The sequence below is a fragment of the Quercus robur genome, chromosome 8 (genome assembly GCF_932294415.1).
Source record: "Quercus robur chromosome 8, dhQueRobu3.1, whole genome shotgun sequence".
NCBI classification, from domain to species: domain Eukaryota; kingdom Viridiplantae; phylum Streptophyta; class Magnoliopsida; order Fagales; family Fagaceae; genus Quercus; species Quercus robur.
In genome coordinates, this window is record NC_065541.1 from 55,958,815 (window position 1) to 55,971,368 (window position 12,554).

General features: G+C 32.7%; 1 protein-coding gene and 1 pseudogene across 1 annotated transcript; one reads left to right on the forward strand and one right to left on the reverse strand.

Moving 5' to 3' along the window:
* The first annotated feature begins 3,051 nt into the window (after window positions 1–3,051).
* On the forward strand, window positions 3,052–4,124 carry LOC126694049 (extracellular ribonuclease LE-like; annotated as a pseudogene).
* Window positions 4,125–8,707: 4,583 nt separating this feature from the next.
* On the reverse strand, window positions 8,708–11,793 carry LOC126697162 (extracellular ribonuclease LE-like). Its single transcript, XM_050394049.1, has 4 exons — window positions 11,521–11,793; window positions 11,227–11,382; window positions 9,207–9,405; window positions 8,708–9,078 (listed from the first exon to the last, which is right to left on the reverse strand). The coding sequence occupies exons 1-4, from the start codon at window positions 11,626–11,628 to the stop codon at window positions 8,855–8,857; spliced, it is 687 nt and encodes a 228-aa protein (XP_050250006.1). The 5' UTR covers window positions 11,629–11,793; the 3' UTR covers window positions 8,708–8,854.
* Window positions 11,794–12,554: the final 761 nt, after the last annotated feature.

Sequence of the window (12,554 nt, forward strand, 5' to 3'; positions counted from 1 at the left end):
AGACCCGTATACATATATAATATTAAAAAGAAAAATTAAAAACCTTAGGTATAAATACTCCTCTTTCTCATTTCTCAATTCATTTCCCTAACCCTAATCCTTAACCTCTTAGCCGCCCTTTCTCTCTCTCAAGCTCTCACGCATTGCTGTCGCCCACCCTCTCTTGGCCTCACTTAGACGCTCCCCTCACAACCTCTCTTAGCCTCGTGGCCCTATGGCCTTATTTAGCCTCACGACTATTTTTTTTTTCTTTTTCTTTTGGGGTTCATTTCGTCTCTCATTGTTTTTTCTTTGTTCTTTCTGTTTGTGTTTTTGATTTTGAAAGGGAAAATCATAAATCTAAAATTTTTGGGGTGGCTTCAAATCGGTTTGGGTGGTTGGGCTTTGGATCGGCCTTGGCAGTGTCGGGTTGTGGGTTGTTAGTGGCTGTGGTGGGTCATGGTGGGCGTGGGGGCCATGGGGTCGTGGTGGGCGTGGGGCTATAGGGTTGTGTTGAGTCATTGATGTGGAATCGTGGTGGGTCTTGGTGGGCGTGGGTTGTAGGATATGAGTTGTGTGGGTTTGGGTTTTGGTGGGTCATTAGGTAGTGGAGTTCTGTTTGTTTGGTGGTAGATTGCGATGGTGGTTGCTATGTTTTTTGTGATTGGTGGTTGTGGGGTATGGTTTAGATTTGGTTTTTGTTTCTTTTTTCTTTTTTTCTTTTTTTGGGGTTTGTGAGTATGGATTTGGCAGTGTTGGTGGTGGTTGCTATGCTGTGGGTGAGGGTCGTGACTGCTATGCTATAGTAGTTTATTTATTTATTTATTGCTATGAGATTGATTTTTGGATTGATTTGGCATTTGGGCCACCATATAAATTTTTTTTTTTTGTTGGGCCACAGATTGGGCCCTGAAGTGGTATGGTTGGACAGGGCCCGCGGGGCCCGATGGGGCGAGTTTGGGGGTTAAAAAAAACCCATTTATTAAAAGAGGTGGGTTTGGGTAACAAGGGCAGGTTCGGGCATAAAGAAACCTACCCTGAACTCGACCCATTGCCATTTTTATCTCAAACTCGTAATATCTAAAATCTTAAGCATAACATTTATTGTTGCTACGCTTTTCTTGAGTCACATTAATGTAATATTTCAGTCAACTTCGGTACGATTAAATTTAAGTGAAAGTCTTTATAAACATAAAGGCTATGAATATATAAATGTAATCTTTAAGGCAGTTATTCATTTGTTTTAACGTTGTTACTTTTAAATGAATTGCATGAAGTTGATTATATATTTAAGAAAAATATATACATGTATCTATGTATGTATAATTTTTATTATTAAAATTCATTCTTTTAAAAGAGACTATCATGATAATCAAAACTCATATCAAACTTATACTGAATATGTATAATTTATTCTCTACATTTTATTGTAGAGAGAGAGATTACTTGTAATGGGAACTAAAAAAAACAACACCAAAACATATGAATCCAAAATAGAATTTTAAAAATCACAATGAGTTACAAGAAAGAATAAAAAATCATGAGAAAGAGAATAACCACTTTTTCAAGAAAGAATGTGAAAGAGAATAATAAGAAATTTATAGAAAATAATATAAGAAGAAAAAAAAGTAAATATAAAAAATATAGTAATAAACACCAAATTATCCAAGTCATATTATGTAATAAAATAATATTATATTCTTATATATTATCTTTATAATGCAATATGATAATTAACATCTATGAAATCAAAGAGAATTAAAAAGATAACAACTTAAAAACGCAAAACTTAATCATATCAACCCAAAGTAGAGTTTCAAATAATACAAAAATTCATCAATCTAAAGTAGTGATGCAAGAAAAATAGGAAAAAAAAAAAAAAAAAGAGGGAGAGAGAGAGAGAGAGAGAGAAATACCCTTTTGTGTGTGGAAAATGAGAGAGAGAGAGAGAAGTAACATTTTGCGTGTGAAAAAACTATGAATAGAATGGAAAAGAGAATTGTAAATTGATAGTAAGAAGAGGGGAATAAGAAAAAAAAATAAAAATAAAAGAAAAGTGATATTAAGGTACATAGTTGTAGGAAGATGAAAAGGTAAAAGGGAGGGAAGTTAGAAAAGTATAATTAACAAAAAGTTGGGAAATTAATAAGAAAAAAAATTAAAAATAAGCAAGAGAAAGTTGCAAATGAGTGGATGATGTGGCTGTTAATGTGACTCAATAAAAGTGTAAAAATAATAAATGTTATGCTTTAACTTTTATATATCCATCCCCAAAGCCTTCAAAGGTCCCCGGGAATCTTTCATGCCAAGACTGGGAAACAGAGAGAGAATATCAGACACAAACTTAACGAGGAAACAAACATTCCAATTTCATTTAACAGGCCAATATCTGATGTAAGATGAGCAAATCAAATTGTATTATCATTAAACACCTACTTGCCCAACATCGTACAAAAATAGATGAAACATATCCATCTTTGGAATCTATTTGTACAAATAAATTAGTACCAAAGAGAGGAATAAAGCCTTTTGTTGATTTGTACAGATAAATTGGTTCCAAAGAGTTCAATAAAGCCTTTTGTAATTTAGGCAAATCAATTCCTGTTAAAGTCAACTTTTAAACACAAAGCAAAGGAAAATGATGTGGCAGAAGTTGTTCCTGCTCTCAGTGAGGACATTTTTCTGGTCTGAGTGTCTTTTTATTGCTTCTTCTTTTTTTCTTTTTTTTTCTTTTTTTGTGGTTGGATTTCTCTAACTTTTTATGTAGCAAGGAAAAAAGAAGTCAAAGTTAGTTGTTTCAATATGATAAGTAAATAATAGTTTAATTTAATTTTTCACAAAAATACAGACAACCAATTGTGGGAATAAGCCAATAACTTTGTCCCAAACTCCCACTGTGAAAGGCTAATCCGGTGCATTTGTTTCACACATCGCAGGTGATAAATTAATAGCAATAGCAATAAGCATTTGCTGCACCAAATGTTCTGTACACCCTTACATTTTTGCCTATATGTACTGCCATTCATACCATGACACTACTACCCTAAGTTCAAAAGCAAATCCCAAAACTCACAGAGAGAGAGAGAGAGAGAGAGAGAGAGAGAGAGATGAAACCCAATTGTGCAATCTTCATCAAGCTTTTATTAGTACAATGCCTAGTAATTGGTTGTGTTTCACAAGATTTTGATTTCTTCTACCTTGTACAACAGGTGAGTGGGATTATTTAAGAGAGAAATTATCATTTTGAACGCTAATTACTCTTATTTGATGTTGTCAAAACGTTAGAACTTTTTTTATTTAATTTTATGGAAAACCCAAAACTGATTTCGGCATTCATGGGCTTTGGCCTAATTACAACGATGGCTCATACCCGTCCAACTTCAATCCTAACAGCCCTTATGTTCAATCCAAGGTACCAATGTTTTATTAGGAAAATGTTAAAGTTGTTATCAATTTTACTATATGAAACTTATAAACTAACTTGATAATAAATGTAATTGATGCTACATCAACAACATAAGTACTTAAATTCTATCACTAATAAAGTTCATTGTATATCATTCATTTTATAGATCTCAGACCTAATTAGAAGAATGCAAGTAAGTTGGCCAACATTGGCCTGCCCAAGCGGCATTGGTCCTCATTTTGGTCACATGAATGGGAGAAACATGGTACTTGCTACGAGTCCATCCTTAACCAGCATGGATACTTTCAAGTAGCTCTAAACCTCAAAGACAAAATTAGACCTCCTTTTGAAAGTGCAGGTAACTCTTCATCTCTATAGTAACTTGAAATTGGTTGTCCAAGCTTAATTTCATAAACCTTCTCCTTTTTTTTTTTTTTTTCATTTTAACATTGAGTGGGGAAAAAATTGTTACAGGGATCCACCTAGATGGGAGTTCTTACAGCTTAAGTAGAATAAGCGATTCTATAAAAGGAGCAATTGGGTATGCTCCTGGGATAGAATGCAATGTTGATGCATCAGGGAATAGCCAACTTTACCGGATTTATCTTTGTGTAGACACTTTGGGTCAAACCTCATCAAATTTCCTGTGCTACCAAAAGGGGGATGTGCCTCCAACATTGATTTCCCTACCTTCTAAATATAATAGAGGAAGAAAGTGGAATGTCTCTCTTAAACATCATTTGCTGAAAGTGTATTGGATATTTCGACCGTTACCAATCATTTGTATTCTCTTGTGGCATAATATAATTTAATGGAAAAATAATCACATCTATTATGTACACCTTTAAATTGAAGAAAAATAAAATTTTCATTATAAAAATGAAGCCTCTGAATCCTGATTCATATTCTGTGGGTTGATATCAATGATCTTATATTGAGTGAGGTGCCTCGCTTTTTTTTTTCTTTTTTTAATTCTAAGAATATTTGTTATATAGAAAATCCTAAATGGCCAATTTTTATGACCTTTGGAGCATGATACAAACATCTTACATTGACAATAGCACCAAACTGCAAGTAGTGTGTGCAACACATGTTGATATAATAAAAAGAGCGTCCCTTCCATCCCTTTTTTATACAATAAGGATCTTTTTCATTGAAAGTTATATATGGATAAGAAAAAGCCACACGTGGTTCAAAGAAAGATATTTCCACAACCAGCGGATGTGGTACAACTGGTAGGTGACTGCTAAGGCTTCACTATGTCCCAGGTTCGAGTTCTCACGAGAACTGTAATTGCAATTTCTGAAAATCCCAGAAACTAATAAAGCCTGGGGTGTGTGTGGATTCGGAGTTTCCGAGCTCCAGTTTGAGCTGGTGGTACCCATGGGCTTACCCAACTGTATCGTAGAGCGTGGGATAATAACTACTACACGCGAGTCCCCCCCCTTTTTTTTTTCTCAAAAAGAAAAAAAAAAAGAAAAAAGAAAAAGATATTTCCAACCTCAATTATTGGTCTAATGGTTTTTAACGCTTCACAAAATCCACGAAGTCTTGAATTCAAAACTCTTAATTAACATCTTGAAGTCATTTTAAATTAATATTTTTTCTATAATTATTTGATATGTATGAGAATTGAGATGAAGAGACTCTATATATACTCAAAGAAATAATTAGGTGATCAAAATTCGAAAGACACCAACATTAAATAATAAATAAATAAATAAACATTTTTAATCTTGATATTAAAATTGCGGAGAACATTGGCATGGTATTTACATACGAGGTTGAATAATGACACTTCCAAAAGAAACTTTAAGTCAAATACCACACCAAGTTAAATGACAAGTCATAATATAAATAATTGTTTAGAATTAGTTTTAAAATGACATTGATTACTAACATGTAAAATAAATATATATGAACATTTTATTTAAAAAAAAATTAAAACAGACGTTGTTTTTGACTATAGGTTATAGAATATCCTAAATCCCTTCCATCTAGTTCATATCCGAGGATTTTATCTCAATATTTAACTCTATAAACTAATGAGTTTAAAGGGTTATAGATTCCAGGTGGATTTTGTCGCTTTGAGTTTGGGTAGTTGGCGTGGCCCAAAAATTAGATCTACAAGGACCGCAACATCATTGAAAGTTAGAAACTATAGGCTGTTTTGCCTTTTCTTTTGGATAAGTAATCCTTAAATAAACATTTTTTATTCAAAGAGTCGCACGTAAAAAAAAAAAAAAAAAAAAAAAAAAAAAAAAAAAAAAAAATTCACAATTTTTTTCTTTTTTGGATAAGTAATCCTTACATAAACATTGCTATTTATTTATTTATTCTTTGATAAGTAATCCTTCCATAAACATTGTTTTTAGTCAAAGAGTAAGGCATAAAAAAAAATTCTCAATTTTTTTCATAGTTTATTGGAATGATAATTAAGTTATGAGTGATACACTGGAGAGTTAATAACTATTTAGCCTAAATGATTTAGGTATATGTTATGTGATTAAATCATATGTAAGTGGTTAATTATTAAAATCACCATATGGTGAGTTGGAATAATTTTCTTTGAATTGATTTAGAGGAGAGTTATCCATATAGATATAAAGTTAATTACCAATGCAAAAAAGAAGAAGATATAAAGCTATCTATAATGCTTTTTCTTTTTTCTTTTTAATAGGTAGATAGTGAGAGGGGAAGGTAGGATTCAAACTACCGACATAAGATACCATTGAGGATAACATTATTGTTGGACAATCACTTGAACCCTAAAGCTAAGTGGACATCCCAACAGGTCCAGTGTTCCTATGTATTAGACTCAATTCTTACCCATAAGCTAAGTGAGCATAAACCCGGCCAACCCGACCACCCCTTCAACCCAACACGACCCGAATGGTATTGGACAGGTTAGATGGGTGTTCAGGTTGGGTCTAGGCCAAAAAGTCGGGTCTCTTTTGGGTTTGGGTCGGTTTCAGGTCCAACCTGACCCATCCGATTATTAAATAAATAAATAAACAATGCACAGAAACTAATCTTTGCTTTTTTCCTTTAGACAAAACATGGAGAGAGAGAGAGAGAGAGAGAGGGAAAAAACATAAGGTCGATCGAAAAAAGTTATTCATCTTCTTTTTTCTTCCTTTTCCAATTCTTGTGTTTTGCTTTGCTTTCTCATTAAACTCGGATTGAGTGGTTCAAATGTATCCCAAGAAGGAGTAAGAGATAAAGAGAAAGATCCATGATATGTAAATGTTTGACAATAAATTTAATTATGACCATAAAACTCTTTAAATTCCAAAACAAACAATTAAAAATAGACTAATTTTATATAGAAATAAGTGAAAATTTGAAGAAGTCTTTAATTGATTCATAGGTCATAGCCATAGCCGCATATATTCCTAAATGGAATTTTTTTTTTTTGAGAACCCTAAATGGAAATTTGAAAAAAGAGCAACATGCACACCACTACTAATGGCAGGCATTATAAAAACTCTTTGTCCATATATACAACACTAAGTTAAACCTTTAAAAAGTTTCTCAAAAAAAATTAAACCATTCAAAATTATGAGCATTAACATTATCCAGCAAGTGATAAAAAGTTCAGAAATTCATTTTCCTATCTTGATATTTTTTAGGAAATAAACTAGCAACGTTTTTTTTTTTTTTTTTTTTTGTGAGAAGAAAAAACTAGCAACCTAGTCCTGTTGGAAGGAGAAATCGTTCGGTACACTAGGAGGACTGTTGATGTGGTCCTCCCAACCAAAAAGATGATGTCATCTATGTAAATATATGAGTGAGCTTCCTAATCAGTACAAGGAATAAAAAATAAAAAATTACTAGGTGATGTCACATTTGCATAAATAATTGCATTTTATTAGTTGAAAAGTCAGGGAAGACCATATCAGCAATCCTCCTAATGGACTTAATAATTTCTCCTGGTGTCGTGGAACTCAATGTTGGACAATATTTTAGTTAGTCCAACAAATGGAACTCAATGTTGGAAAATATTTTAGTTAGTCCAACAAATTCATTAATCCAAAATTTAAAATTTAAAATTTCAATTTTCAATGACAGCTGCAGAACTAAGTCCTAGGGTCTTGCAATTAAAATTATTTGAAGTATTCCTTATTAAGTCTACCATTCTTCAAGCAATTAAAATTATTTGAATATTCCTTATTAAGTCTACCATTCTTCTATCGATTAAAATAAAATAAAATTGTTTAAATGGAAACAATTAATGTATTTAAGGGTATAAGATATTTGTTTCAACGTATAAAGCATTGTAATTAGTCAAAGAATATTAAAAATGGCAGGAGCATTGTAATCGGAAATTAATTCCCTACAGTCATGGGATATGTTGTCAAAAATGGCGGGAGCATTGTAATTAGAAATTAATTCCCTACAGTCATGGGATATGTTGTCATTCGTTCCTTTTTTTTATACAAGATAAAAATTCTACTATAACATAATTTAGGTGCATATGTGTGTAAAGCTTCCTCTTGGAAACTTGAACCTTAGCCCTTGCCCATTCCCCCCCCCCCCTCTCTCACACTTCACAAGCACTTAAACTTGTGAAATGACTATTGTACCAAGGGTGTTGTCATTCATTCGCAATCATGGGATACGTTGTCATTCATTCCTACTTTCCTTATCTCTTTCCCCCTCTTTTAATGCAATTCCCAAGTTTTGAGCTCCAACATTAATTTTTAAAAGCTGGTAATTGGATTTAAGTTTTTCTTATTAATGTCAATCAATAAATTAGTAAAATAGCAACAACAAAAAACTGACAACTTTTAAAGGAAAGTTTGAATTATACAATAAGTAATTTTTCCCTATTAATAGCTCTTTAAAGTCCGGTTGTTTCAATGTTTCTATAAGACTTCTCATGGTTCACACGGTTTGAAAATTATATAATAAATAAAAAAAAGAGGCCCGACCCGACCATACACCCGCATATTTCGGGTTGGGTCAGGTTTTTCCTTGTTGAACCCAATTACTATCAGATCGGGTTTCGGGTGGCAATGAAACCGACCCAAGCTCAGTCCTTATTCAAGTCATGCTGTTTGGTTTTGTTTGGCATTTTAAAGGCATATACTTTAGTCAACTTTTTGATCCACTCAAATAAGAAAATGAGGTATTTCCAAAAGCAACCAAGTAATACTTTATATTCACATTTCATATTTTGTTATTGAGCCAAGAGCCTTGTATCTTAACTAGTTGGCAAGTTGAACTTCCTGGTGTTTCCAAATAAGATATAGTGAGGGTCAAATCCCTCCCAATTATAGAGTTATAAAAAAAAAAAAAAAAAATCCTTGCAGTTGAAAATTTATGAAGAAACACCACCCCCTTTTGAATTAATTAACATTCTTATATTAGTTGAACGTACAGTATTGGTCATCAAAACAATGATGACTTTGAATTGATGATAAGAGGGTAGAAATGATATCATAAAATGGTTATCACCACCATTTTTTAAAAGGAAGGGAACTCAATCTCTGAACCACATTTTCCCTTAGGAAACACAGGGCATTCGATTAGGCTTGACCCAGAAGTATCCACACAGAGGTAAATCTGGTAAAGCTGGCTATTTCCAGATGCATCCACATTGCACTCTATCCATGGAGTATATCCAATTGCACCTTTTATTGCATTTTTTATGTTCTGTAAGCTGTAAGAGCTCCCATCTGGATTTATTCCTGTATTTATTTTCACATAATGCATGAATTATTATATTGAGGACATTATAGGCAATCAAAACCTAAAATCCAGTAAACTAAGTGTTCCTTAGAAAACAAAACACTACAGTATTGAAAATTGAATTTACCTGCACTTTTAAGAGCTTTAAGGAGGTTTGTCTTCCCTTTCAAACTGAGAGCTGTATCAAAGTATCCATGTTGGTTAAGTACAGACTCTGAGCATGTCCCATGTTTCTCCCACTCGTGTGTCCAAAATTGTATACTGTTGCTACTGGGGCAAGCTAGTGATGGCCAATTTTTTTGCATATTGCTTATGAGGTCTGATATCTATAGCCATGATAAACAGGTTGACTGAAAATCATAGTTCATTCTAGAAAAATGTAAATAAATGATAGCAGTATTAACTAATTTAATTGAAGCCATCCCATAAAATAATAATAATTGAAGCCAAAACTCCAAATGTTTTTAAGATGGGAAAGGTTTGGGTTCATTTTGTCCTTAGTACTGAACCTAATATGATATGGACAGATGAGTCGTGACATAAACTGGACTCGTGGCAGCAACATATCTGGTCCAGTGCAAAAAACACTCGACTCAAGAGACGTCCTTTCAAGACACTACACTTAATTGTCATGATTGAAAACTATGCAGTTTCTACTTTTTTTTTTTTTTAGCCCAATGCACTTTCTACTTAAAAGTGATATCTTTAGAAAATGTTTTACACTGCTGTGTTTGGCAATATGTAAATTATTTTTCGAATGTAAAATATTTTCAAGTGAAAATATTTTTGAGAAAAGAAAATATTTTCTAGTATTTGGTTACATTTTGAAAATTGTATTAGAAAATATTTTTTGGTGTTTGGTAACTTTCTAAAAATGAAAACTTTCTACTAGTTTCTCACATTTTTTCAGCTTCCAAACAAATTTTATAATAGAAAATTTCAATATATAAACTTTTAAAGAAACAAAAATCAAAATAAAACCATTCATTAAACTCTCAAACTTGGCCAAACTGAGAGAGGGAGGAAGAAAGTGTGAGAGATTGAGGGAAAGAGAGAGGTAGATCGAGAAAGAGATAGAGATCAGGTCAAGGGGAGTCGATCTAGAGGCAGTGACGCCGATCTTTGGAGGTGACGACGAGATCAGTCATGGGTGGGTCAATTTAGAGGGTAGTGACGATGAGATCAAGAGAGGTGGAAAAGATGAGCTACAAGGTAGCAGTGACGAGAACGAGACGACAAGGCTCCAATCTAGATGGCGGTGATGACGAGTTTCAGGTGGTGATTATAAGCCAGCAGCGACAATGAGATTGTCCTAGGTTCAAGCTCTCTCTCTCTCTCTCTCTCTCTCTCTCTAGGTGTGTGAGTTGGAAAATGATTTGAAAGTAAATGAGAAGCATAAACCATTTTACGAGTCAAAGGGCTTATTTTACAGTCAAATTTTATTATTTTCAGTTTAACTTTAGTTTACATGTGCAACCAAACATATATCAGGGTGTAAAATATTTTTCTAATTAAATTTACACTCGAAACAAACATAGCCTTTGTGCAAAAATGATGTAAAATAATAAAGAAAAGTTAACGGATGCCAGTATTAGTCTAGAAAATATTTTTAGAAACTTTTAATAGGAAAAAAAAATTTAATTTTTTAACTGCTTTTTATAGTTTTCATGAAAATAATATCAAAACTTCTATAAAATGGTTGAACATCCATTGACGGGACCCATAATAATAAGTACAGGATGCCATTTCTCTTGCCATGAATTAAGGAATTAAGGAAGGAGATAACCAAAAATGTTTTAGATATGCATTCAATAAAAAAAAAAATAAAAAAAAAAAAAAAGAAGGAAAATAGGAGATCTCTATAGTAATAGTATACAGCTAATGCCTAATAGTCTAGTCATTTCCAAAAAAAAGGTCCAATTAATAAAGTTGCTGTTAATTACGTGGCTAGACTCGTAGAAATTGATGGAATTTCATAGCTAAATCACACTGTGTTATACTTGTGACTGGTCATCTCAGAACCTTGTTTCTTCTAATACAATAGAAACGATTCACAAAAACATTAAGAACAAAATTTGCTATGATTTTGATGCCAAAAGACAACGATATATGAAAAAAAAAAAAAAAAAAAGGAGGATTTCAAGTACCTTAGCCTGATTAAAGGAATTGTTAGGATCACAATTTGAAGGGTAAGAACCATCCTTGTAATTAGGCCAAAGCCCATGAATGCCAAAATTTGCAGAAGGCTTCCCAGTGTTTGGGTAGCAACAACTTTGCTTTGTGTCACAGTATGATCCAGGCCACTATAGAAATAATTGAAGATTAAGAAATGAAAAAAAAAAAAAAAAAAAAAAAAAAGAAGTTTCACAAGATTAATTTAGTAAAAAACAATGGACAAAAGAATGATATGATAGAGGAAAAAAAAAAAAAAACTGGCTCACCTGTTGGACAAAGTAGAAGAAATCGAAATCCTGTGATTGTGAAACACAAAGGAGTGAGAGACATTGTAGCATCAAAAGGCTTAGCAAGATTGAATTTTTGGACTCCATGTCTCTTTCTCTTCCTCTTGTCTCTGAGGGGGTTTGGAATTAGTAATGATGATTAAAGATGAGATGGTATATAATGGTTTAAGGGATAGCTGTATTTAAAAAGAAAATGGAAAGGTTTTGGGTAGAGCTGTATTTATAGAGAAAATGGAAAGGTTTCGGTAGAGAATCAGGGTATAGGATATGCTTGGCTTTAGCAATCATATTCATTTATGCCATCATTTAAGAGTTTATGTGTGTAACAGTCGGTAGTAATGATTGGTATATGTCGGCTTAACCCTTATGCTTGTCATATTAAATTTTGGCTACTATTTCCTTATTTGCCTCCTTTCCCAAAAATTACAGTGCCAAAAGCCATTAAAGAGAATCATGTCAACTAAAATAAAGCAAAATTAACCAGTAAACTTGTTTTTGTTTTCCAAGTGGTATAAAATAAGTAGGTTTCAGTTAGCTTAATTGGTAAAATCTCTAATGGTTGTATAAGAAATCTAGGGTTCAATCTCCGTTTATACCAAAAACTGACCGGTGTCTTCGTTTAATGACAAAAAGCTACCATTAGGAGTGGACGCCATAGATTGAAACTCTTTTTAAAAAAAATTTGGTATAAAATAAGTTATTATTTAGAGCTAGTATTAAAATGACATTGATCACTAACCTTTATAATAAATAAATATGAATATTTTATTTTTTAAAAAATTAAAACAGTCGTTGTTTTTGACCATAGGATATAGAATATCCTAAATCCCTTCCATCTAGCTCATATCCTAGGATTTTATCTCAATGGTTAACTCTATAAACTAATGAGTTTGGGTCGTTGGCGTGGCCCAAAAGTACAGAAAAGAACAAGGAAAGGAGGAAAATAAAAAATTAGATCCACAAGGACCACAACATCATTGAAAGTTAGAAACTATAGGCTGTTTTTCTTTTTC